Source organism: Sus scrofa, chromosome 11 (genome assembly GCF_054392235.1).
Source record: "Sus scrofa isolate SSC_HxYL_T2T_F1_AM1 chromosome 11, Sscrofa_HxYL_maternal_Yorkshire_Landrace_v2.0, whole genome shotgun sequence".
NCBI lineage: Eukaryota > Metazoa > Chordata > Mammalia > Artiodactyla > Suidae > Sus > Sus scrofa.
The window spans coordinates 4209473-4235662 of NC_139393.1; the positions used below are offsets into that span (position 1 = coordinate 4209473).

The window sequence follows — 26190 nt, forward strand, 5'->3', positions numbered from 1 at the left end:
CTGAGCTGCCCGTTTAGAAGTTCTTTCTGGTTATAAAGCCCATTGGTGGTATATTCACAGGCCCGGGGACCCGCACATCATCATGATGCGTTTTCAGTCTGTTTAGTTTTTGCCAACCTCTGTTCACCCTACTCCCCCGAACCCTCTTTGGTGCTCTGGCCACCGTTTCTGTCCATCTTTTCAGGACTGACCCAGAGAAGGGCTTCTGTGGTTTTCTCCTGACCAGCCTCCTCCTCTTTACCCACCACCCTCCACTGTGTCCTTGAGCTGTGACGCCCTGGCCGTCTTCACTGTCCATCTGCCGGGGGGACATAAAAACAGGTCCTATGTCCTTTTTGGAGTATGGCATAGTCGGGCCAGTGATGGGCTCTGGCTCGTTTTGGGGTCTTTGGGGGCCTTAAGCTCAGCTGCCGAGAGAGAGGAGGGACTGCCCAGGTCAGTGCCAAGTGCACTGGGCACCACGGTTCAGAGAAATGTTCATGTGACAGTCCCCGCACGTCTCAGAACCCTGGGTGAGCAAGACACGCAGGTGGAGCTGGGAACTGGGAAGGGGCGCACAGAGGCGTGGGGGGATGCACCCTGGAGCCCAGAGCAGCGGTGACTCCCACGTGTGGTCCCAGAGCTGCCTCCATCCCTCCTCCAGCTCAGCAACCCCCACACACACACCACACACACACACACACACATAAAACTATTTCCAGCTCCTCAGCACCAGCTCAGTGTGAATCATAAATGTTGGTCAGATGTCTGGGGGTGTGCAGCTGGTCGATGCCCCTCCCCTTAAAGAACACACTTCTTGGCTTTCCTCGGGGACTGGGACAACGTGCCCTGTCAGTGTGCACATGCTCATTCTGGCCATGGGTCTGTCCGCAAGTACTGTGAGCGTGGACCGCGTGCCAGGTGGTGAGGGCGACACTGTGGTTGTGCTGTGAAACAGCCAACGTGGCGCTGCCTTCGGTGGGGGGATCTCAGAGGGACGGTCTTCTTCTGGGGGGGGGTGCTCCCCAGACCTGGGATGTTGTTTCCCAGTCTCTCTCTTGGGGACGTGATGGCTGAGGACTGGCGGCCCCAGCAGGCTGGAGTGAAGGGTCTGCTTTTCCCCTGAGCCTGGTGAGCAGGTGTGTGTGAAAATAAGGTACTGCACCTGCATCAAAATGTACCCCTCTGAGTTCGTGAAAGGTCAGTTTCTTTGATTTACTTGCATCCGGAAGAAATAGAAAAACGGCTATTTCCTAAATACTGCGGAAGTGTACTCAGCCAGTTTATATGGGTTTTTCTTTCTTTCATTCACTCAAGGAGTTGGAAAGAAGTCACGCCCTTGCATTTAACAGCTGTCTGTGTGACTCATTCTAAGAGCTGGTGGCCGCCCTGCAGATACCATTGGACTCCGTGGGGACTGCTGGCCCCATCCTTTCACTGCAGCTCCTCGGCAGCCAGGGTTGTGTGTATGGGGGGAGGGGGGCGGTGCTACCTCTGTCCATCCAACTTAACTGCCCAGTATGTTTATGTTGGTTGACCAGTTGGCTGTAGTGTGTGCGGTTGGATTGTTGAATATTTTTCTTTGTTCTACTAATGACCTGACCTTCATAACATGCTGATAAAAAAAAAAAGTCCCCAAATGTACAAAGAAAACTGGCAGAGGGTGTCAGTGCCTCATTGAACTAACTGGCCCTGGTCTCTGTGTAGGATACATGAGAGCAAGTTGGGGAGAACGGGCTCATCTCCTTAGACGTTATCTTTGCAGGAAGCAGGAGCCGTCTGTCTGCTTCTCAGGAAAACTCCAACTTGTAAACATTTGGAATGGGGAAAAAGCCCTCTAGGACTTTTTTGTGTGAGTGTGTGTGTGTGGGGGGGGGGAGTTGCTTTTGCTAACATGACTTGATAGGATGCAGGGAGTATCTTGGAAACCAGTCAAAACCATTTTTTCAATAATATTGAAGAAATCTTCTCCTTTGGCTAAAAATCAGTACCTTTGATTTTAGAATAGGTTTGTAGCTCAGACTAAGCCCCCATGTGAGTAAGCACATCGTGCAGACTTGTCTCATTGCCACATGGGCAGTGAGGGCTTAGCCCTTACAATTGTTTGGAACAATTCAGATTGTAATTTAATTTCTTTCTGTAGTATTTAATCATCCTCTCAGAGACGAACTGCTTTTTTTAGCTTCTATTACTTGTTTTACAATTCCAACAGATTATCTAGGATGTAAGAGACCAATCAAGGATTTCAATAGGATTTTGGTTAACTGAGAACGGCCCATCTGTCGGAGGGGGAGTTCGGTTTTTGGCCTGGTGCTTGGTGTCCTGTGACGTGGTTGAGCTTGTTTGACATGCGTCTCATACGGATGCGCAGCCATTCTCGTTAGCGTGCGGGACACCGATCAGGCTTCCACTTGCATTAATTACCTCCCAGCTGGGTTATGCGCTGCCTCGTCTCGCTGTTGGAAGACCGGTTTGGGGTCTGTGGATGAGGGAGTCCTTGCTCCCTGGTGCACGGTGCTCGGGGACGAGGCCGCGCTGGTTCGTCGCGTCTGTCACTTACTGTGGTCAGCAGCTGGCATTGCTTGCGGGCCCGAGGACCGAGTGGGCCAACCGCGTGGCTCTCATCCTGCAAGAACAGCTCGTATTGCTGCACTTCGGTCCTCAGCCGCAGGCCTTCCCCGTCCAGCGCCCCACTCCCCCGGGGAGAGCAGCCGCGAGAGGGGTGCTGGCGGAGACGGGGTCCTTCCTTCCTCGTGTGCTCTCCGCTGCGGGCGGACTCTGCGCAGCTGCGCACACCGGAACCGGAAGTGCTTCCTTTGCTTCTGCAGCCGGAAGTGCCTCGTTACACCTGCGGCCAGAGCCACGTGGGCAAAGAAGCTGTGGCCGTCGTGTGCGCAGCGCTCTGTTGACTGTCGGACAATTTGAGAGGGAGGCGTGGCTCGCCCTGCAGGATCTGGTGGTCCTGTTTGTGTGCACGTAGACACGTGTTTACTTAGGTAGACATATGAGTGTGAATCATTACACATGTTAATGCGTCGAAAGAAGAAAGAAACCCATTTCAAAATATAGAGAGAAACCCTACAATAAATCATACACAGGAACAGTCTGACAGGGAACTTGAAGGGCTGATAAATTCGGACAGGGGCACATCAGCCAAAATTTCCTTCTGATTCTCATCCCATCTCCATCTTGAAGACCCTGAAAGGCCCTGAAGCCAGGAGCTCATGGAGGACATTCCCAGCCAGGACCGGGGCCAAGCCTGGAGCATCCCCAGAGCAGAGAGGGGACGCCTGGTGCTTGGCGGTGAATCCAGGAATCAGGTAACACTAAGATGCAGGTTTTTCTCTTGCGATTTAGAATGTCCACCCACCTTTAGCATTTGTTTGGTCTTGGTGGCTGTCTTGTGAGGCCAATGGCAGAGGTGACATCCCCAGATGACAAGCAGCATCCTGAGGACCAGGGGATAAGGCAGCATCGTTGGCCTCTCACAGTGTTGGGGGTACAGGCCTCTTGCCTGTACCCATGACCCAGCCCAGTTTGGCCCATCGGGTCAGCAGAACAATGTGAAAGTTCCAAATGGTGTGTCCACAGCGGCCAAGGGTGCACCAGTGTGGCAAGAGTATAGACCCTGGGGAGATGGCAGCGTTTATCCTGGGTTTGTGACCCTGCAGCCTGAGGTGCCCTCCCTGAGCTTGGTCTTGTCACCCAAGAGGGGGGTCAGGATTCTAGTACCCTGCTCTCAGAGTTGCAGTGAGGGTGAGTGAGCCTGTGTGGGGGAGGCCCGATTACTGGCCAATAAATAGTACGTTCGAAATCAGCACTTGCTGCTTGTGCCCTTTCTTTACACAGACTCTGTGTGAGTGGGCACGATGCCAGGTGGGCCCACCAGCCCAGGAACTCCTGCCCTGTCCACTTGATGGCTAGAGATCTCTCTGGGCCGCCGTCCAGGGCTTTAGCAAATGTCTAGAACCATAAGCAGTCATTTTTGTGTTGCTTGGGGTGTCATAGAATGCTACTGTTATTTTGATTTCCCCAATAGCCTTACCTTTTTTTAGAATAGCTGTAGGTTCCTAGCAAAAATTGAAGGAAGGGGCTAGAGATTTCCCACATCCCCCCCACCCCCCACCAGACTGGCACATTCATTGCAGTCGATGAACCTATGTGGACTGGTCAGAATCAGTGAGAACCTACAGCCGCGGTAGGGTTCACCCTTGGTGTGGTTCATTCTGTGCATTTGACAGACGTTCCTCTTGGTTGTAACAGTTTCACACGTGTGGTAACACAAAAGAAAAGCATGATCAGTTTCTGCCGCTGAGACAGAGAATCACTGGCTTTTATTAAATACAGGCTCTAACTTTGAGAAGGGCGTGTGCTGTTTGGACGAAAGAGCTTTGTGGAATTTACCTCCATTCTCACCCAATACATCCCACTCTCAAAAAAAAAAAAAAAAAAAGAGGGGAGTTCCCGTCGTGGTGCAGTGGTTAACGAATCTGACTAGGAACCATGAGGTTGCAGGTTCGATCCCTGCCCTTGCTCAGTGGGTTAAGGATCTGGCGTTGCCGTGAGCTGTGGTGTAGGTTGCAGACGCGGCTCAGATCCAGCGTTGATGTGGGTGCGGTGTAGGCCAGTGGCTTCAGCTCCGATTAGACCCCCAGCCTGGGAACTTCCATATGCCGAGGGAGCGGCCCAAAGAAATGGCAAAAAGACAAAAAAAAAAAAAATGAGAGAGAGACATTTATCAGTGCACTGAGTCCCAGGCGTGGGATGTAGACTGGTCCCCGCTGTCCCCACACTGTCAGGGCCCGTGGCTGTTTGAATTGGGTCTGGGGCCAAGGTCGGAGGCGGACAGATTGCCTCTTTTCCCAGGGTGGAATGGCTACGGCTTGGCCTGCGTGTTTGGGTTGGTAACCAGGCGGCTTCTGTTGTGAGCGCAGGTGACTGGTGAAGGGGCCGTGTGATTCACATCATTCTGGGGACCCCTTGCTCATCATTAATCTTCAGCATTGCCTGAGTTCAGGATGCCTGGTCAAAACTTGCACAACTCAAAGCCCATGAGTTTGTTTTCTTATTTGTTTTGAAGTTAAGTTCACTTGTATCATTAAAAAAAGATACCACATCTCAGTGGCAACGAACCCAACTAGTATTCTTGGGGTTGCCGGTTTGATCCCTGGCCTCACTTAGTGGGTCGGGGATCCACTGTTACCATGAGCTGTGGCATAGGTTGCAGATGCGGCTTGGATCTGGCATTGCCTGGTGGTGGTGTAGGGCAGCAGCCGCGGCTCCGATTTGACCCCTAGCGTGGGAACCTCCATGTGCCACGGGTGTGGCCCTAAAAAAAAAAAAAATCCACATATAGGTGATATCATATGATATTTGTCTTGGGCCTACACACATAATGATAGTGGAATGAAATGAAAAATTAAAACAAAACTCCAGCCCTTCTCAGCTTTCCTGAGTGTTCTGTTTCATGTGCCCACCTGCCCAGCAGCAGAGGCCAGGCTCCCCGTTTTGAAACTGATGAAATTCACAGTGGAAAACAGTATGTGTATGTTAACTGCAGGGCAGGCAGACACTCCTGAGAGGGTCTAGGGGCCTTAATAAAGCATTTCAAGAAAGCTGAGTATCGAATTCATGCTTTTTGTGCTAAAAACATTAAGGCATTTAAATGTGTTATTCTAATCCCTGTTGCACCCTGGGAACAGGAGGATCCAATATCTTTGCTTTAAATCCCAGCCTTCCTAGACTGCGCCGTTCTTTCGAGCCTAGAACAGGAAGAAACAGACTGTAACCAGTCGAGTGCAGAGAAAACTGGATGTAATTCAGGACATACAACCTGTTAGAGTTTCTGTGAAATGTGGTTGCCCAGGTCTTAACCATTTCAACACCCTTTAGTGGTGACGTCAGGTTTTCAGGAGCCAGCCGGCCTCCTGAGCTCCGCTTGCATCCCTGACGTTCCTGGGATAAAATGGTCATGGACGCAAGTCCAGATGCATAAATCCTGAAGCCCTGAGCAGGGTATCCTGATTTCAAAGTGAGCCCTGTGTGGCTGCGGCGTAAGCCGATCCCCAGCAGGCAGGGCGTCCTCCCTTTACGGGGGCTCTCTGAAAGCCCCAAAGCTGCCCGGGCAGCATTTATGGCTGTCCTGCAGGATCGGGTTATAAGGGTTTTGTTCGGTTAATAAAGAAGATCAGGTTCCCTCGTGACTTGCACTGTCCGAAGGTGGGTCTGTCCCTCGGAGGCCAGGGAGGAGGGAGTGCCCCAGGGGCTGTGGGGCCACCCTGCACCTTGTCATCGAGGCCAGTGATAGATGGCCTCGTTTCCATGTCAGCTGGTAGCATCCTTCTCTTGAAAGTTCCTGCTGGTCGAAGAAGTTCTCAGAGTTTGGCATCAAGATGTGGAGGCCGTGTAAGGATCACTTCAGGGCACTGGAGTATCTGGTGGTAAAATTCTCCATCCTCAAATCTTGGGGATCGCATCTCATGACAGGGCCTGGGCGGGATCGTTTTTCGCCGTCCTGCACTACGCGTCGGAGAATCAGGACTGTACTGCGTGCAGTGCCTGTGTGTGTGTACAGCACTAAGATAGGCAGGGAGCCCTTCGAACTTTATGACTATTAAATATTAAATATTGAATGAGGTTAGTGAACCTTTTAAACAATAAGGAAATTACTAGTAGTAAATGTTAGTATACTTTCATAGCAGCAAATATAAGTAAATAGTATTTTTATTATTTTAAAAAATTTGGAGTTCCCGTCTTGGCGCAGTGGTTAACGAATCCGACTAGGAACCATGAGGTTGCGGGTTCGGTCCCTGCCCTTGCTCAGTGGGTTAACGATCCGGCGTTGCCGTGAGCTGTGGTGTAGGTTGCAGACGCGGCTCGGATCCTGCGTTGCTGTGGCTCTGGCGTAGGCCGGTGGCTACAGCTCCGATTCAACCCCTAGCCTGGGAACCTCCATATGCCGCGGGAGCGGCCCAAGAAATAGCAACAACAACAACAACAAAAGACAAAAAGACAAAAGACAAAAAAAAAAAAAAAATTTTATTGGTGGGAGTTCCCTTTATGGCTCAGTGGTTAATGAACCTGATTAGAATCCATGAGGATGTGGGTTCAATCCCTGGCCTTGCTCAGTGAGTTAAGGATCCAGTGTTGTGGTGAGCTGCAGTATAGGTCTCAGATGTGGTTCGGATCCCCTGTTGCTGTGGCCGTGGTGTAGGCCAGCAGCTGTAGCTCTGATTGGACCCCTAGCCTGGGAACCTTTGTATGCCATGGGTGTGGCCCTAAAAAAGAAAAAAAAATTTTATTGAGGTACAGTTGATTTACAGTGCTGTGTTTTAAATAGTATTTTTAAAGAGCCTCTCAAGTTCTCTTTTGCTTCCAGCCTTCTCCCCTCTCCCTCCCTCCCTCCTCCTCCCCCTTCCTCCTCCTCCCCCTCTCCCCCCCCTCCTCCTCCCCCTTTCACACATTTTGGCAGAGTGTGAAAATGAACTCAACTCCTGCTTTTGAACATTGAGTTACACCTAAAGAGTCTGTTCTGGAGTGTGGAATCATTTAACCTTCGTACTTTTGAAAAATGAATACTTAACACCACGTTGAAAATCGTCCTTGTACCTTGAAAGTGCCATGGAGATGCAGGTGTTCTGCAATTCAAGTTTAAGATATGCCCACATATTTATGTTAAATTCCTAAACCACCGGTAGAATGACACCCCCAGGATAGAAAGTACGATGACATGGAGTTCCCGTCGTGGTGCAGTGGTTAACGAATCCCACTAGGAACCATGAGGTCGCGGGTTCGGTCCCTGCCCTTGCTCAGTGGGTTAACGATCCGGCGTTGCCGTGAGCTGTGGTGTAGGTTGCAGACGCGGCTCGGATCCCGCGTTGCTGTGGCTCTGGCGTAGGCCGGTGGCTACAGCTCTGATTCAACCCCTGGCCTGGGAACCTCCATATGCCGTGGGAGCGGCCCAAGAAATAGCAACAACAACAACAAAAGACAAAAAGACAAAAAAAAAAAAAAAAAAAGAAAGCACGATGACAGGGCACCAGCCCGCTCCTCGCCCACCACGCGCAGTTGGATTTGCTGGCCTGAGCCCACAGCGTGAGGTCGACCCTCCCCGTCATCAAAGCGGGCCTGACAGCCTCACGGAGGAAACTGGCAGAACACGGGGAGTGTTGTCTGAACTCGCGCACGCAACCCACACACCACAGCAGGTCGCGCCCTGATACCTCTGGGCTCCCAGCCGTGTTTCTGAGCACATGCGGTGGCACACGGGCCTGCATTTCGTAGGTTTGGCTGGGTCACAGCAGGCTCATAGTCATCTCCTGAAGACATGCGTCACCAGCAATAAGCTACATGTCCATCCTTTCGCTCCATCAGCAAGCGTGTGCTCATTCCACTAGCTGGCCACTGTGCTGAATTGAATAGTTGTTAATAGGGCCGAGGGGAATTCTTGTCGTGGCGCAGCGGAAACGAATCCATGAGGACGCAGGTTCCATCCCCGGCCTCACTCAGTGGGTTATTAAGGATCTGGCATTGCCGTGAGCTGTGGTGTAGGTCGCAGACGTGCCTCGGATCTGGCGTGGCTGTGGCTGTGGCGGAGGCCAGCAGCTACAGCTCCGACTGGACCCCTAGCCTGGGAACCTCCACATGCTGCGGGTGCGGCCCTAGAAAGACAATAAATAAATAAATATTTTAAAAATAAAAAAATAAGTAGTGTCGTGGTGCTGAGGTAGTCAAGATTGTGGCGGGATGTGATGTCAGGCTTAAATCCTCGTGCAAAGAGCAAATGTACTGTGAAGTGCTTAAATAGAAAGACTTGGGAGGATTTGCACGAACCCAGCATCCCCGAGACCATTCGTGAAAATTCAGTTAAGCCAGGGTCTGCTACGCCCTCAGTGCTTATGCGAGATGATACGCAGGGGCGAACTGTTGGCTTCAACTAGTCAGAGCATCACGACTGAAAGAGCTGGGGTGGGGGGAAGGAAGAGACCAGGCTCGCGTGTCTGTCTTTCCCAGGAGAGCCCCACGTGAGGCCAAAGAGCACTGCCAGCTCTGTGTCATTAAGAGCTGTCACAAAAAGCCTGCAGAAAGCCTATAATGTTTCCAAGGATATTAGTAGAAAACAGAATCCAGAGCGTTGGCGTGTTGGGAAGTTTGCCAACAGAGCCCAGCCCTAGACGACAGGAGAAGTGGGATGCTTTTATCTACTTCCGAGGATGCTAAGTTCATACCTTCTAGACGTGCCTGGTCATGTGGGGGGTGGTTTGTCTCCTCTCCGTGTGAGAGTAGCGCCATCCTTCCCCATTACACAACAGTCCCGTGTTCCTAGGTCTCTTACTTATGTGGAAGTTAGTGTATTTTGGGGCAGGTCTACCCGTATTTCTTCCTGTTATCTGTAGTTAGCATTAGAGATGCCGTTAGTCGTAGCATCATGATCGTAGCAGGCAAGTCACCATTTACTGAATGTCCTCTGACTGAATCCCTGGAGTGGCAGTGAAGCTGGGGTGCGTGGTGGCAGGACGAGGAAGGAAGGGTAGAGAGACCAACACATCCCAAAAAATGGATGCGGTCAGTTACGCTGAATGTATAGCATTCGTAGCAGTGAACACACCTGTGGGAAGATTTCAGGATCCATTCTTAAAACATCACCCGTCCTGCTTGTGGTCTGTCATGCTTTCTGCTCTTGGCTGAGGCAGCCGTTGAGGTCGGGGAAGGAGGAGTAGCTTCGGTCATCTGACACCGTGTCAGATGACCCACCACCCTTTCTGTTATCATTCAGATGCGGTTTTGAAATTATTAAGGATTAAGAGAACCCTTCCTGAGGGGGTCTCCAGAACCCCTCAATCTTGAGAGGAAACACTGCAGCAGACCAGATCCTTTCACTGCTGAGGCAGCCATGGCCAGAAACCCTGACCTGAACCACGCCTGGGTGCTGCCATCTCAAAGCTGCCAGCTCCTGGATGGCGTTTTTCTCCACAAGGGGCTGTCTTGCTCCTTAGAATGTATTCTGCTCCAGCCCCGACTTGTGAGGGGCCCCTCGGCCAGGGGCTCCGCTGCGCTCGCCGTTGGTACCCTCTGAGGCACCATCTCCACAGCTGCTTCCTGTGGACTATTAGACCTGTAGGATTTCTGAGGAGGGAGGCTTCCCTCTGCTCTAGAACCACTGAGTCAGTTTCACTTCTTTGCACCCACAGATAAGCCAGGCCTCAGGTCCCTTCTGGGTTCACCTGGACACGCTCTCACCCTCTTGCTGCCCATCTCCCCTGAGTCCCGCCTCCCCGTGGGCTCCAGGACCCATCCCGAGCTGCCTTTGGAAGCTCGAGGCTATGACTGGATGCGCCCAAAATGGAGACATGAAATAAAGTTGACAGCCTTACACAACTTGGGTCAGAGCCCAGATGTAGGACCCTCCAGAAAGGGCCACCTGTCCAGGAGGCTGGCCCCATGTAAGTGCACTGAATGCATCTGGAGAAGGAACGCAGGGGTCAGCGCGTCATGGAAACCCTTCGGAAACAGAAATGTCTGCTCAACTCCCTCAAAGAAAAGCAGCAACTTCAGCCTGGGGTTCTCTCCGCAGCTTCCCTGTCCCCCCCCACCGCTCAGCCCTTCACCCGCCCGCGGCACCATGTGGGTGTGGCTCAGCGTCGCCGGTGGGAGCCCTTCTCTCCAGACATGTCCGGTCACCTTGCTCGGTCACCTGAGAATCTCCAGGAGCCGCAGCCTCAGGCCCGTGCTCTGGACGTGTCTGTTGACGCTCCCTTGGGATGGCTTTGTGGACGCAGCAGGAGGGATCGGGATGAAATGACGGCGTTGGGCGAAGCTCCACCTCGGGGGCTCGGTAATCGTCCTCGAAGAGTCGTGGTCACAGTCGCGCAGAGGTGTGGGTCGCGCAGAGCCTCTGCTCCCAGTACCCGGCCTCTTGCTCACTCCCTTTGAGTTTCTAACTGTTGAGGAGGCGAAGGCAAACGCTTTAAGGAGGATTGTGTCCTGACCCCTTAGCAGACGTTGGAAACGGTAGTGCGCATCAGCTGGGAGGCCTCCGGCTGCACGTCATCCTTAAGCGACCGTGACCGGGCGCAGGAAGTGACGCACCTGGAGGGCGCTGTTCCGCTTCCGCTCTCGGCCTAGGATGGGCGTGGCCTCCCTCACTTCCGGTTCGCACTGACCTCTCCCAAGGCGCGAACCTTGTCTCCTGGCAGCCGTGAACACTCAGCTTTGCAAAGACACGTCGGAAACGGGGGTGCACTGATGTGACACCCAAACTCCTTCCACTTCGTGTTTTCTCCCGCTCGAGAGACGCTGCGTTTCCCTTGCACAGTTGTAACTTCCCACTGCCGCCACCCCAGGCCCCCCACCACGGTCTGGGACTGTGGGTCAGACGGCGTGCACTTCTCAGGTGTGTCCATCTCTCCTCCAGCAGCTGAGGTTTTCGGGCGGGGTAGGACATAACATTTGTTTCACACCTGCTAGTGGACTTAGGGCTTCGCATAAAAACATCACAGCCATCTCACGATGTGGGTGGCTGTCATTCCCCCCATTTCACTGACGAAAAGACAAGAACTCACAAAGACTTCCTTGTTTAAATCCTTAGTATTAGTGAGGGCCCAGGAGGAGGTCATTCTCAGCCGTTTAAGTCTGAATCCTCCGTTGTTTTCTCTGTACCCTGTTTGATCTCTGCTTCTATGGAGTTAAAAAGTGAAGCAGGAAAGCACGTTTGTGTAGCAGATGAGAATCATGGGCTGTGTCTGCCAATAAGAAATTGACTGAGAAAGAAATGTGATGATCAGCCCTTGGATCCAAGTAGCAGTTGCTCAGACTTGGTGGGAATAGACGCAGCTTCTATCCCTAGATGCTCAACTGCCTGATTGCTTGTGGGTAGTTAACAGGAAGCTCAGCGATAAACAGCAGTGAGGCTTCCGGGCATTTCCTCTTTAGGCTCCATAAGTCTGTCGTTTGCAACCCGGGAGATGGTGATCTATTCAGCTCTCAGCTGTCTAGAAAATCCTCCTTGGAAGCTATTTTTAAGTCTTGCAGCTTGCCTCCTTAATGACAGGCAGGGGACCGGACCAAGCCAGCAGGAACTGGGCTTTAGGAGGAAGGAGCTGGCGGAGGTTGTCATGCTTCAGCCTTGTTAGTATTTGGAAGAAGCGTTGTCCCTGTTCTGTCCTAACCCAGAGGGTAGGATGAGTCTTTTCAAGTATGCTTATTAACAACAAAAAAGTAAGCATGATTTTGACAGGGAGCTCTACCCAGTGTGCTCTGACAAGCTGTGTGAAAAAAGAATCTGAAAAAGGATGGCTACATGTACCTGTATAACTGAGTCACTTTGTTGTACAGCAGAAATTATCACAACATTGTAAATCCACTCTACTTCAATTACACTTTCAAAAATGAACAAAAGGGAGGTCTATCATGGCTCAGAGGGTTATGAACCCAACTAGTAACCATGAGGACGCAGGTTTGATCCCTGGCCTCACTCCGTGGGTTAAGGATCTGGCGTTGCTGTGAGCTGTGGTATAGGTTGCAGATGTGGCTCAGATCCAGCATTGATGTGGCTGTGGTGTAGGCCGGCACCTGCAGCTGTGATTCGAACCCTAGCCTGGGAACCTCCATATGCCACAGGTGTGGCCCTGAAAAAAAGAAAGAAAGAAAGAAAGAAACAACAAAAAGTAATAATAATTTTCAGTGGCTGCAACAGCCCCGAGGAGGCGGTTCATCCCCGTTGTTGAAAATCTCCGTGAAAATGATCAAAAAGACAGTAGATTATATGATGTGGCTCCTCCAGCCCTTTCAGCCCTTAGATTCTGTTTTTCCCACTTGTTGGTCTTCATTTCTTTATTCCTGAGCAAAGGCTGGCAGACTCCCTGTCTTTGAGTTGAGCCTGCTGTCTCACCAGACACATTACCTTTAGGGTTGGGGTTTTTGTTGCAAACAGGAATTTCTGTGGGTTGGAGACCAGGGGAGAGGTTCCACCGAGAACGCCCTTGACCTTCTAGCTTATAAGCACAGCCCACACGTGTGTGAGACATTCTGTGTCCAGGAAACCAGCAAGGTCTCTGGCGGTGTGTATGTGTGTGTGTCGTGTAGGGTAGTGACTCGGATTCACCTGTGAATTTCACCAGTCCAATATCAGCTTCCCAAGTTAAAATTTAGTCTAGGTCAGTCCTGCGATAGTAGCTGTTGTATCCTGTTGCAGTAGCATCGGGTCTTGCTGGCCAAACAAATACTTGATCATAATGACTGTTGCTGTGGTCTGACCCCACAGATTGATCCCGGCTCTTTTCCTCGGGTGGGCTTATGGCAGACAGCCCACCCTCTTGTTTTCCTGGGGAGACACGGCTCCTTAGGCCCAGTTGGCCTTCCCCGCCCCTTCGGGGCCGAGCCTCTCTGCAGCATAGCTTTCCTACACCGCCTGCCCTGTGCCGCCTTCCTAACCCTCCTGCCTCGGCCACCATTCACACGCTGCCTCTGTCTCTGGGGTGGATGTGGGGCGGGGGGTGGGGGGTGTCCTTCTGTTTCCATCTCACCCTAGTTCTTCTTCGGCAGGTCTCCGGCCCTGCCAATGTTATTCCCCTTCCCTGAAGGCACGTTTTATAGCAAATTCCCTTGCCAACCCTGGGTTATATATTCTGTACAGCAGAGCAAAAACAGAGTCTGTGCTGGCTTTCTGGTTTAGCAGGATGACGGATGCCGAGACCTCTGTAACTGGCTTCGCGGTCTTTATCATTCAGGAGGCAGAGTCCGCACGGATGGGTCCCACTGCACAGAGCGATTTCACACGGGCTGCGTTTGCAGTTGGGTTTGAGTCGTGTGTTTCATCTGTGAAGTTGGCAAATACTTGAAAGCCACAAGCTACTGTTTTCTGAAAGCCTCTTTGCCCATAAGCATAAACTGTCTGTGCCGAATTTGGAACGCGTCCAGCCACTGCCCTTCCCACGCAGCTGACTGTCAGTTACAGCTGGTCCCTCGCGAAAGACATGCGTCATCGCCTCTTTCTTCTCCTGCAGGGTGTCTCCTCTGCAGAAGTCGGAGATAGTGGATGTGGTGAAGAAGCGGGTGAAGGCCATCACCCTGGCCATCGGGGACGGGGCCAACGACGTGGGCATGATCCAGACGGCCCACGTGGGCGTGGGGATCAGCGGGAATGAGGGCATGCAAGCCACCAACAACTCGGACTACGCCATCGCCCAGGTCAGCAGAGTGATAGAGTCCCCTGGGTGTAACGGCCTGGCTGGTCTTGACCGGCCGCCCAGCCCTGGCTTTGGAGGCTGTGTGTGCAAAGAACCACACGTACGAGGTTTCTCCATGGTCTTGAACTTGAGTGGTTACGGAGCCCTGATCTGTCGGGTGGGTTTCTTTTCCAGCTCTGGGGGTGGCCGGGCTTGCTGCCATCCAGGCAGGGTGTCGCTCTCGGCAGTTGGGTCCTGTGACAATAACCTCTCACCCTCAACTCTGCATTGGCTGCAAGGGCTTTTCCAGTGCCACCCCAAGCCCAAGGATGGCCGTGCCCATGGGCACCTGTTTTCTACAACGCCTGTGCTGGCATCTCCCTTTCCGGAAGGTGCAGGAACCACCTCTTGTATGAGGGATGTAAGGTCAAGGGAGTCAGTGATTCAGAGCTGCCGTCCTCTTCGGCTGTGCCCGGGAATGCCCAGGACCCCTGCTGTTAGGAGACCTGCCGGGGACATGCGCCCCGGGTGTGAGTGGGGATCCCTTGCAGTCAGCAGCACGCAGCCTCCGGCAGTCAGCATGCCCATCCCGTTCCTCTCTAGACCAAGCACTGTGCTAGAGGCTCCTGACATACGTCAGAGTTCCTGTCCCTGAGGGTGCAAGAAATGTGTGCTCCTCTGTGACAGCCCCCACGGGAAGGAACACAGCCAGCCACCTGCCCGTAGGTGCCAGACGATCCAGAAAACCCAGACCACGTGGAGAACACAGACCGTTTCCTCCTGTCTCCATCACCGTGTGCTGGGACTAAATGCCTGATCCTTTGCTGGAGTTCCCTTGTGTTCCTGCAGTGTCGAGTCTCTCGCAGAACACGTTAATCACACGAACACAAGCAAGAATGACTTCTTCTCCCGTCAGGCTGAAATCAGGGGCTGCATGTAAAGGCAGAAGAGCTTGCCCCAAGCTGGGGGCTGCAGGCCAGTCCTCCCAGCCTGGGGGCCCCGCCCCCCAGAGGGCTCACATCCCCTCCCAGCTTGCGATTCTGCAGACACAGGCAGCCACGGCACAATCCTCATGGCTCCAAAAAGCACATGAAATCAATCTTGTTCCTTGGTCGATTTCAAACAGCTCCTCCGGATGATTGCTAACGTAGGTAGGAGAAGGAATTCTGATTTCACAGGTGCGGGAACTGGGGCTCTTCACAGTGAGTGACCTGCCGCTGCCGGTCCCAGCACCCGGGGTCAGAGAACAGACCCGCGTGTGACCCTGGGGACCAGCCCCGCACACCTGCTCCGTTACTTTCCCGAGTCAACCAGCCGAGGGCCTGTGGGACGCATGCTTCCTGCAGTCTGTCAGCAGCTGTAGATGTTATACACCCCAGCATTATTAAATACTTGAGTTATAGCATCATACGGCTGGAAGGGATCTTTAGAGGTTTCCTAGGAGTTCCAGGCAAATATTTGTCTGTCTTTTTCGTTCAAATGTCTCGGGAGGGGGGATTCTATGACCTGCTTTATGGAAACCCTGCTCGTAGGATGTGGGGTCTGGAGCTATTGGTCTCTTCACATGAAAGGCAAATCAGAATCAGGGAAGAGCAGAGAGGGGAGCAGGGCTTGGTAACTCTTGTGTCGGGGTTCTCTGGCCCAGCCCACCGAAGAGTCACCTCTGCTAAAGAAGGTGACAGATGGCCCCTGTGTCTGCCACCCGTTGTGTCCATCATCCTGTTCCCGGTGGACAGAGAACCCATCATTTCAGGGCAGTGTCCCCTCTCCTGACCGCCTCCCGCCCCCTGCCGCCAGGCCAGCACGCTTGCTTGCTCTGCCTTAATGACTACGTAGGAAATGCTGCAGTTGGAAGAATTCCTTGGGGTGGAGTTAATAACGTGAGACAGTTCTCACGCTGAAGTTAATGCCTGTGCTTTATCTGTGTGTTTGCGCGTGGGTGGATCCCTTTGCGATGGGGTTTTGAGAAAGCGCCCTGGAGAGTGAGACGCGGTGGGTGGGGGGGGGAGCTGGCTCAGAGACGGGTCCCCGGGGAAGTTAGAAAGCAGGCGCAGCTCTGGTTGCATGTCCCCCCTGCCCTCCTGGGCTCATCCCCTGGGGCCTGCGCCTGTGCCCTGACTTGGTGGCCCATCTAGGGCTGACTTCCAGCCCTCAGCAGCCCACTCTCGCGGGAAGGGACGACCCCCACCCCCGCACCCCTCCCTCCCTGCTGTTTCTTGAGCGACCTCATGCAAACAGCATTTCAATTGAGGACGTCTTTTCCCTTCTGAGATCACATCACTGCCGCGCCGGCGGATGGCTCCACTCGATGTCCCCCCCGCGTCCATTGAAGTCGAGCGCCGGGGGTCCCGGTCAAGCAAACTTCCTCTTGATTCGTTTGCCTGGTTCTTTTATGGCTCCCCATTCCCCTTCGGAGTCCTTGATGAGCCTTTATGGGGAGTTTTATTTTTCCACATGCACCTCCTCCTGCCATGCTGGAGCCTCACTCCACTTTCAGAGTCCAGGGAGGTGCCGTGTGCCTTCCCGCATGGGATTCGTGTGGGATTCGCCACCCCCCCCACCCCGTCCTGAGTGCTGACGCACACTGTCGTGTGGCTTCCTCTTTTTAAAAAAAAAAAATTTAAATACGATTTTTTTCAGGCACTCTTTCTACAGGTTCGTTAAATATCATTTCAGAATCGGGAACGAACAGGGAGTTGACCTTAGCGGAGGCCCTGCCGGTGTCTGTGCGTGTTCTCAGCACCGCCTGCTCACCTCTGCCGGGACAGTGAGGGAGTTTGCGTTTGCGTCCTGCCCTGCGACTCACACGGGAGTTCAGGGTCTAGTTCAGGGCACCCGAGGGGGGATCAAGATTGGGATCAGTGCCACTCGAGGCCGCTTGGAATCCCAGGACCCATGGATTTAAGCAGACGCGCCGCTAACGGTGTGTGCACGCCAGAGCCCGCACCGACGGAGGCACCAAATACAGCTGTTTCCCTCCCTCTGGCTTCTGTTCGCACTTGGAGGACCTTAGGGAAACGGGACGCAGAAGGCAGAGCCAGGCTGCGGAGGGCCGGGGAGGCAGGACACACTGCCTCAGCGATTCAGGTGTTTAATTGAGATGTTGCCGAATGTTGCGGAAGATTGCTGAACACTGCAGACTGCACGGGCGGCTGTTGCGTCTTCAGCTTAGCATCAGCTGCGTGCTGGTGTTTTGTGTCGATGGAGAAGTGGCTAGTTCTCCAGCCGGAGGGCTCTGCACTTGTTGGAGGATGAAAAAGGGGACGGAAGTGGGGACAGACGTGGAGGCTGTGTGTTCGTGTGTGTGTGTGCACGCATGCATGCCCGTGTGGTTGTCTCTACCTGCAGTCTGACAGTGGGAATAGGGAGTGTGCACATATGCACATCCCTCTTTTTACAAGGATACTGGTGCCCGAGCGTCCCTTGTTGCTGCTGTCACCATGAAATCCATGATGGAATAGACGTCTCTGTTCCCGCTGGTCTTTCCTTTGCTTCCAGTTCAGATTGGTCACCTTCTTTTAATAATTTGCATTCCCAAAAAAGCATTTGCATGAACAGAATCTCACAAGAGTAGCCATTCGAGGTCCGGCCAGGTGTTTGGGGGAAAGAACAATGATTTCGCTTTAAGAGGCGATTTCAGTCACGCTCACCAGGCAGAGAGCTCAGCGCTTCGTCTCCTGAGGCGAATGGTTGCCCGACGTTGCCCAACGTTGCCGCCTCCTCTGCAGAATCGGGTCCCCTCCACCGCCTCAGCCCTCCCTCCCCCCAGGGGGGTGTGCTGACTCTCCCTCGTAAGTCGTGGGCTCGCCCGACCCCGTCTCCTCCCTTTTCCAGTTTTCCTTCTTGGAGAAGCTGCTGCTGGTCCACGGCGCCTGGAGCTACAACCGAGTGACCAAGTGCATCCTGTACTGCTTCTACAAGAACGTGGTTCTCTACATCATCGAGGTGAGCAGCCGCCGCGCTTCCCAGAGGGCAGGGCGGCCTCACAGGTACCCTCCGTAGCTTCAAGGGAGGATGTCACGCCCGTGAAACGGAAGCGGTGCCCCCGTGACCTCTTGAAACGTGGGACGCACCCAACCTCGGGGACCCCTTCCAGATCCAGGCTCTTTGGAGCAAAAGCCAGGAGTGCGAGGCAGCCTTCTCTGCACTGTGCGCCCTCCTCCCTCCCCCCGACAGACGGACAGACGGACAGGGGAAGGCTATCGCCCTTGCCTGTCCTTCCTGGCCGCGTAGAACGCGGTCACACCCACCCTCCTCCCCGGGGTGGCCAGAGCCTGGGCAGCAGAAGTTGGCATCCTTCTTGGTGGGCAGTGCGATTTGCCTGTGCAGGTGTGTTTTCCCCTTTCTCGAAGGAGAGGATTTCTTGCTGGATTTCCCTTAGAACCTGCAGGTGTCCTGAGCTCCCCTGGATTGCTTTTGGGATGTTTGGATGGGACCACTTCAGCGGGGAGGGTGTGGGAGTGAATGGGAAGTGAGCCAGGAATGGAAGGAAAAAGATCTCATGGAGTTGTCAGCCCGGTTTTCAAGACGCTGATCCAGTTACAAGCGCGATGAATGTGCTTGCTGGAGGGACTAGTGGGGCGGAGGTCGGGGGCAGGGGCGAGTGGAAAAGGCGCTTCACGTTTGGTCCCGGGGGGAACACCATCCACCCCCTTTCTTCCTTTTGAAGAACACCTCTGCCACGAAGGTGTGGCTATCGTGACTAAGGCATCTCCAGGTGTGTTTAGGAAAGAGGAAGCAGACAGGCACTCTGGGGAGCGAGAAAAGCCATGGCGATGGGATGTGGTACTTAGAGCTGCTCCTGTGGTGGGTGGTTTTGTGTCTAATTTCCGGCTCTTGGTAGAAATCATTCCCAAGGCAGAGATCCACTTCTGTTGCGAATCAAATCATAACGATCCTTGATCTTTCAGCTCGAACACAGTGCAGTAGCATGCAAGTATCTTTTCTATGTTTGAAGTATACTTCAGGAGCCCACGCTGATGCCCTCTGAGTCAGTGCTCTGTCTGGGCTCAGTCAGAGGTTTTGTTTCTTCGTTTGAAAATGAGTATCACCCAGCAATACTACATGGAACACAGGGCCCCGAGAAGCGGAGGCATGGTATTTGTTTGTTTTTAATTTTGTAAAGAGTGTTTGAAACGGCTGTTGACAGGAGACCATGGAACAGGTGGTTTGCGGATGTAACTGTGTGTAAACGTGTCTTGACCCCATGGTCAAGTCCTTCCCGTCGAATATTCGAATATTCGGGTCAGACATACAGGTTCATGTCATTCACGCTGGAAGGAAACTCCTCCCAAGTCATTTTCCCGCGTTGGGCAGGTTGTTCACTGCACAAGGCTGCCCTCGTGGTAAGTGGGGCTGAAACCTGGGACCACCTAGGAGAGGCCATGCCTCCGCCCACTGCGAGTGAAAACCTGCACATGCGACCTGCATGTGCTTTGGTGGTTTCCAGCTTCTTCTCATCCATGTTTTGACAATTCCCTTTTGGTGCTTAAAGAAGTTTGTCCCCGCAGCCCCTCCCCCACTCCGTCTGCCACTTTTGGCATCTGTGATAGGAGTCACTCCTAAGTGTCACTTGGGGTCAGGGGCAATTGTGCTGGAGCTCGAGGCCCTGTCCTCACGTGACATCCCAAGTTTCACATGCCTTTTCAGTTCTTGGCTTCACAAAAGCTCTCCACAATCTGGTTTTGCTGACCAGCAGCACATTTCAGATAAGTCTACACTTCTTATCACAGCTTTCTCCTTGGAGCTCCAGCCCCTGTGCTTCCCAGAGCTTCCTGCTCAGTCATTGACACCTACTATCTTGCCTTTTCCCTTTGGGCCGAGCCTGAGGTGATCACACTTTCAGTCTGTCTGGAAAACGCTGTTTGGAACGAGGCCCTGCAAGTGCTGGGTGAGTTCCTTAACTTGAGATTTCAACTGCAGCCGAGCCCAGGAGTTAAACGGTCTGCTGTAAGCAATGTTTTCAAACATTCTCTACAAAATTAAAAACAAACGAATCAAGAACTTGCCTCCCCACGCCGCTCCCTGCCCCATGTTCTATTGAGCATTGCTGGGCGATATTCCTTTTCAAACTAAAAAACAAAACCCTTGACGGAGCCTCCTCAGTTACAGCACCAGCTCAGATGGCATCTGCCTTCGCCAGGTAACCTCCGTGGCATCAGTAGACTTTGAGTATAATTTCAAGCATGCTTTTGTAGTGTGTTTGGGGCTGAAAGATCAAAGCTTATTGTAATTCGATTTGCTCATTTCCAGGGTTTTGTATTCTCAGGGTTACCTTGTAGCTCATTACTTACATGAGAATAAATTAAATATATCACCTCCTTTACTGCGAGCGTTTTCCTGTAACTCAAGGAGAAAGTCTTTGCAAGAGCTGGTGTGTTCTCGTCTTAAGCCCCTGATGGAGGTACCTCAGTCCTTTGAAAATACAAACTTAATCACGTGGTCTTGCTATGTTTCCTTTTCTGAGGAACCTCCATACTGTTCTCCACAGTGGTTCTACCAGTTCACATTCCCACCAACGGTATAGGGGCATCCTCTGTTCTCCACGCCCTCTCCAGCATTTGTTAATTTGTTAATGTGTAAATGATGGCCGTTCTGACTGGTGTGAGGTGGTACCTCAGAGTGGTTTTGATTTGCAAGTCTCTAATAATCAGGGATGTGGAGCATTTTTTCATGTTCTTCCTGGCCATCCGTATGTCTTCTTTGGAGAAATGTCAGTTTGGGTCTTCTGCCCATTTTTCGATTGGGTTGTTTGTTGTTGTTGAGTGGTGAGTGTATTTTGGAGATGAAGCCCTTGTCAGTTGCATCATTCGCAAACTATTTTCTCCCATTCTGTAGGTTGTCTTGTCACTTTCTTTCTGGTTTCCTTTGCTCTGCAAAAGCTTGAAAGCTTGTTTAGGTCCTGATTGTTTATTTTGTTTTTATTTCTGTTGCCTTGGGAGACTGACCTAAAAAAAACATTTGTACAGTTTACGTCAGAGAATGTTTTGCCTCTGTGATCTCTTCTAGGAGTTTTATGGTGTCTTGTCTTCTGCTTAGGTCTTTAACCCATTTTGAGTTTATTTTTGTGTGTGGCGTGACCTATCTACGAGACAGAAACAGACTCACAGACATAGACAACAGACTTTTGGTTGCCAAGGGGAAGGCAGTGGGATGGACGGGGAGATTGGGGTTAGTAGATGCAAACTATTACATTTAGAATGAGGAGCAATGAGGTCCTGCTGTACAGCACAGGGCACTGTATTCAGTCTCCTGGGATAGACCCTGATGGAAAATAATATTTAAAAAAGGAAAAAAAAGCTTAAAACAGTTTGCCAATTAAAAAAAGATACCACGCGTGCATACACACGTCTGTAGTCTTGGCTGTTATCATGAGGATCATTCCGTGATTTTAATTAGCAAGAAAGATTGAATGGAAAAGCTAGAGCCTACGACATCAGGCAGCCCACTCGCTTGGTGTACTAACCTACGGAATGGGCTTTCTCTTGGGAATAGGTGCATGGCAGTTTCTCACCCCCGTGTGGGTTTCAGCCTGGAGGTCCCTCCACCCCCAGCCCTGACCCCTATGTGCATTCTTTCCTGACTTCTCTCTCTGTGTTCATAGAGAGGTTTACATAGACGGACAAATCAGTGTATTTACATGTTTGTCACCATGGTTTGTGATGCGCTTCTGCAGTTCCTCTTTTGCTTACCGTGTGCTTTGAAATCGTTTCCCTCCCTGTGTAGTGACCCACTGCATGGCCTTTCGCTGTACGGGGTTCTGCCACCTGTTCGACCATCCCTGTCTTGACAAACAATCACCCACACGCCGCCTTGTGGAGTGTCAGCTTCCCTCTAGGCAGGCTGTGACCATTCCACCAGGATGACGTTGCTCCATTAGAACATTTTGCCCACAGTGCCCTGGGCAGAACACGTGCTCACTTTACGTACGGGTACCTGTGCCACAGGCTCTTTGTTGCTGACAGATCTTATTTTCTGCTTGTGTGATAAAAATTTATTCAGGCCAAAGTAGCTGTGGGTTAACGTGATTAAAAAATAAGAACAAAACAATGGAATCAGTGATTTCATGGTGGCCCAGTTATGGGTAAAACTAAAGATAGATTCACCCCTCGTTTACCATCCCCTCCGCTGCCGCCTTAACTTGCTGCTTGTTGCCTGGATGGAAGCAAAGACCCCTAGGTTCAGTCATTCTGCCGTCTAGAACACAGCCAGGTTGGACTTTCTGAAACATACCCTGACCAACTCCAATGCCTGGCACAGGGTGTGGAGCAGAGATGCCTCGAAATGCTGGCCACGAGCGGGCACATGAGTTCCACTGCTCTCTTCAAACTTCAGGGGTTCTTGCATCTTCTGATGAAATCCCCCCCACCCCTCGTGTTCCTGGTGGCCTAGACCCTGATCACCAGCTCCGTCTCCCCCGCATCCCTCCTGTTTTGTTTTTAACCCGTGTTTCTGAAGTATAATTAATACACAGTGAGATACACCCTTCTTAGGTGTGCAGGTCTATGAATTGAAACTGGATGTTTCTTTTTTTTTAATGGCCATACCCATGGCACATGAAGTTTCCCGGCCAGGGATTGAGTCCGAGACGCGGCTGTGACCTGTGTCAAGATCTTTCAACCCTCTGCTCTGGGCTGGGGTCCAAACCTGTGCCTGAGGACTGACCCGAGCCACTGCAGCGGGATTCTTAACCAGCTGCACCACAGCGGGAACTCCTAAAACTGGATTTTTATCATTAGAAACTTACTGGTAGTTTGCTGTCTCCCTCCCACAGACAATGACAAACAAGAATGTCACAGAGAGTTCTGTGGATGGAAGCTGGGGGCAGCACAACAGCGCGAATGTACTTAATGCCACTGTGCACTTAGAAATAGTTAAAGGGAGTTCCCTTGTGGCTCAGTGGGTTAAGGATCTGTGAGGATGCACATTTGATACTTGGCCTTGCTCGGTGGCTTAAGGATCTGGCATTGTCACATTCCACGGCCTGGGAACTTCCATGTGCTGCCGGCCCTGAAAAGAAAAAAAAAAAAAATAACAACGGATGAGATGATAAACTTTATGTGTTTATTGTCACAATTTTTTAAAATGCTAAAGTCTTTTTTTTTTTTTTTAATCTTTTTGCCTTTTCTAGGGCCCTTCCCATGGCATATGGAGGTTCCCAGGCTAGGGGTTGAATCGGAGCTACAGCTGCCAGCCTACACCACAGCCACAGCAACACTGGATCTTTAACCCACTGAGCGAGGCCAGGGATCGAACCCGCAACCTCATGGTTCTAGTCGGATTCATTAACCACTGCGTCATGACAGGAACTCCTAGAATGCAAAAATCTTAAAAAAAAAAAAAAAAAAAAAAAAAAAGGAAGAAGATTGTAAGCAAGTTGGCTGTTTCATCACCTTGAGGGAAACAGAAAATGCTCTGTGCTTTGGGGAGCTTGTTGAAGGTTTGAAAGACAAACTCGACGTGTAGTTTTGTGTTAAAACCAATTAGGGAGTTCCCTGGTGGCCTACTGATTAAGGATCTGGTGTTCTCACTGCTATGTTGTGGGTTGCTGCTGTGGCACAAGTTCCATCCATGACCTGGGAACTTCCGCATGCTGTAGGTGTAGCCAAAAAACCCCTCCAATTAAATGCTGTTTGTGGCCCTATTTCTCTGAGGGCGCAGCCTGCCGAGGGCTAGGCTAGGAAGGACTTGGCATGCTTGCGGGCAGGTGGGATTGCTCTTAGCCAGCTGGAGGAGGGAGTGTTCCGTGCGTGTGTCTGTGTTGGGGCAGGAAAAGGAATGGATTAGCAAAGGCACAGAGACGGGGATCCCGGAGTGGCCAGAGGAGGGGCCTGCAAACCAGACAGGAGCTTTGTAGCCGTCAGAAGCTGGGATGCCTTTTTCATGCTGGAATAGGCAAGTGACATGTCAAAGTGATTTCAGAAAATTTATCTATGAGTATGTCCAGCAGACAGTGAGCAGAGACCGTGAATGTAATTTTGTACTTTTAACCTGGGGCATAAATCATGGCCTTATGTAACCATCTCCCACGATAACCTAGAAGCAGTCAGGAAAGACGGATTTGGAAAAATGCTTTGATTTTTGACAACAGGAAGAATCTACCTAGAACTCAAAAGGGTGGGGGTGGGGTGGGAAGAAAGGGCTCCTACGAATATCTGGGGTCCTGACAGGACCACTCCATGGAAATTTCTCAAGAAAAAGGGTCAATTAGATTCTGTAAGGTTCCTACACCGTGGAACCAACTAGCCACTGGTCCTTCAGAATATCCTGCGCACAGAGTGCATGTTCAAGCCTGGCAGCACCAGCATTCAGAGCATTTCCTAGGTGTGTGTTTGCCTGCAGGCTTTCTGAAGCCCCAAGAAAAGGTTATTTGGAATGGATGAAACTTTAATGATAAAATTCAAGTCAAAAAATAATAGGAAAGTCACTTGTGATGAACCTTTTTTTCTAGAACTTAGGATGTGGCTGTCGTGTAAACTTTGGTATAACATAAAGAAACTGGGCCAAATGTGTGTGATTGGGTCACTTTGTTGTAGGACAGACCTTGACAAAACATGGTACGTCCACTGTACTTTAAGAGTAGTAATAATAAAAAAAGAAAATAGGCCAGATTGTCTTTGAGGTAGAGAGGAGACTTGGAAATTAGGATAGTTGTGTGTTGATGGTCCCTGATACAGAGAATAACCATAGCACATAGATATGGGTGTGAACAAAATCGGAATTTTATACTGTTTAGAGTGTCTGCTTATTTTTGGCAACACATATAAGAATGTACATGTTTTCTTGGGGTCCTTAAGCTGGGATACGGGCCAGGGAATGGGGTGCATATTAACCTGGAAATACTATCACTGAATGAGAAATAGAGATTTAAACCATATCAGGTTGGAGCCCAGATGAAACCTAAGCAATTTCGTGGAAAGCCAGCTAGAATTTGTCAGCACTTGAGAATCCTAAAACACACAGGCGAACAAAAGGCCTGCCCTCCGGAATATCGTGGGGTATGAGAAATAGCTTATTTACCAGAGTTTCATTTTCTGTGTCCTCAAACTAAAACGGCAGCATGAATTATGGTTCTTATGTAAACCGCCACTCTAGTCCAAAAAATTCTCACTAGGGAAGTATTTGAATTTATTTTTTCTGGAAACATGCAGATTCTTTTTAGCCATTTTACATTTTTAATTTTTTTTTAAACCAGTGGACCTCTGAGAAGTTTTGTTCTTCTCTCCTGTTTTCTGGTCCTGGTTGTTGGAAAATAGCTCTACCTAAATTGCTCGCAGGCCTCCTCTGTTTGATTTGCTATCCGGCCGTCGTCTTGCTGGGCAGCCCGAGTCAGGGATGTCAGTGTGCAGATGGTGGGGGTTTGGTCTGCCTTCCAAGCTGCTGTCCACTTCCCGGTGGTAACCCGGACTGCGGTGTAGACAGTGAAGGACGCACTCGCTTTGGGTAGATGTTGCTTTCACTGTTAGAATCAACGGAGAGGCGAGGCTTTCCATCGTCAGAAGTCTGTGCAGTAACTTTTCCCCCTTCCGGATGATAACACATGGTTAAAGACCAGCGTTGCGGTGGCTGTGCTGTAGGTCCCACCGCTGTGGGTTCCCCAGCCTGGAAACTTCCATATGCCGTGAGTGTGGCCATAAAAAAAAAATAATAATAATAAAAGGATTTCATTCTGGACACAAAAGAAATCTCTTTATGGTGAAAGATAAAATTCCTGATAGCTAAGCTTTCCTTTGCTGGCCCAGGCATCCACCCTGTCAGAGGTGGTTCTGTTTCCTGATTTTAGATGCATCATTTCAGGGGCCGTGTTGGCAGCCACGAGCTTAACGTGAGCGTGTTAATAGGTAACGGTCAACTGAACTGCTGGGTCTCGATTTGTCGTCAAATGGGACCCCATTCATGTTCTAGTAAAAGCTTTCATCAGGTATCGGCAGGCAGAAGGCTAAGACCTGGGGCCCTGGGACACGTGTAGCCCAATTTCCCATGTATGGGGCGGGGGTCGGGGGAAGGGGTGCGGCACAGCCCGAGGGGCATGCCGAGGTCACATGGC

The 26190-nt window shown here is 51.3% G+C and overlaps 1 protein-coding gene across 18 annotated transcripts in view; it reads left to right on the plus strand.

Annotated features, from left to right (window-relative positions):
* The window catches only part of LOC100523747 (phospholipid-transporting ATPase IB), a 516337-nt gene that overhangs the window by 287473 nt on the left and 202674 nt on the right, over positions 1-26190 (plus strand). For 16 of the 18 annotated variants that reach the window (XR_014818971.1, XM_021065485.2, XM_021065478.2 and 13 more), the window contains 2 exons: positions 13983-14166; positions 17979-18089. The exons of the other annotated variants lie outside the window; for them this stretch is intronic. Coding sequence is in view for 15 of the 16 variants with exons in the window: in XM_021065485.2 (XP_020921144.1) it covers positions 13983-14166; positions 17979-18089 (295 nt within the window). In the remaining variant the exon portion in view is untranslated. The remainder of the gene's footprint in view (positions 1-13982; positions 14167-17978; positions 18090-26190) is intronic. 18 annotated transcript variants of the gene reach the window in all.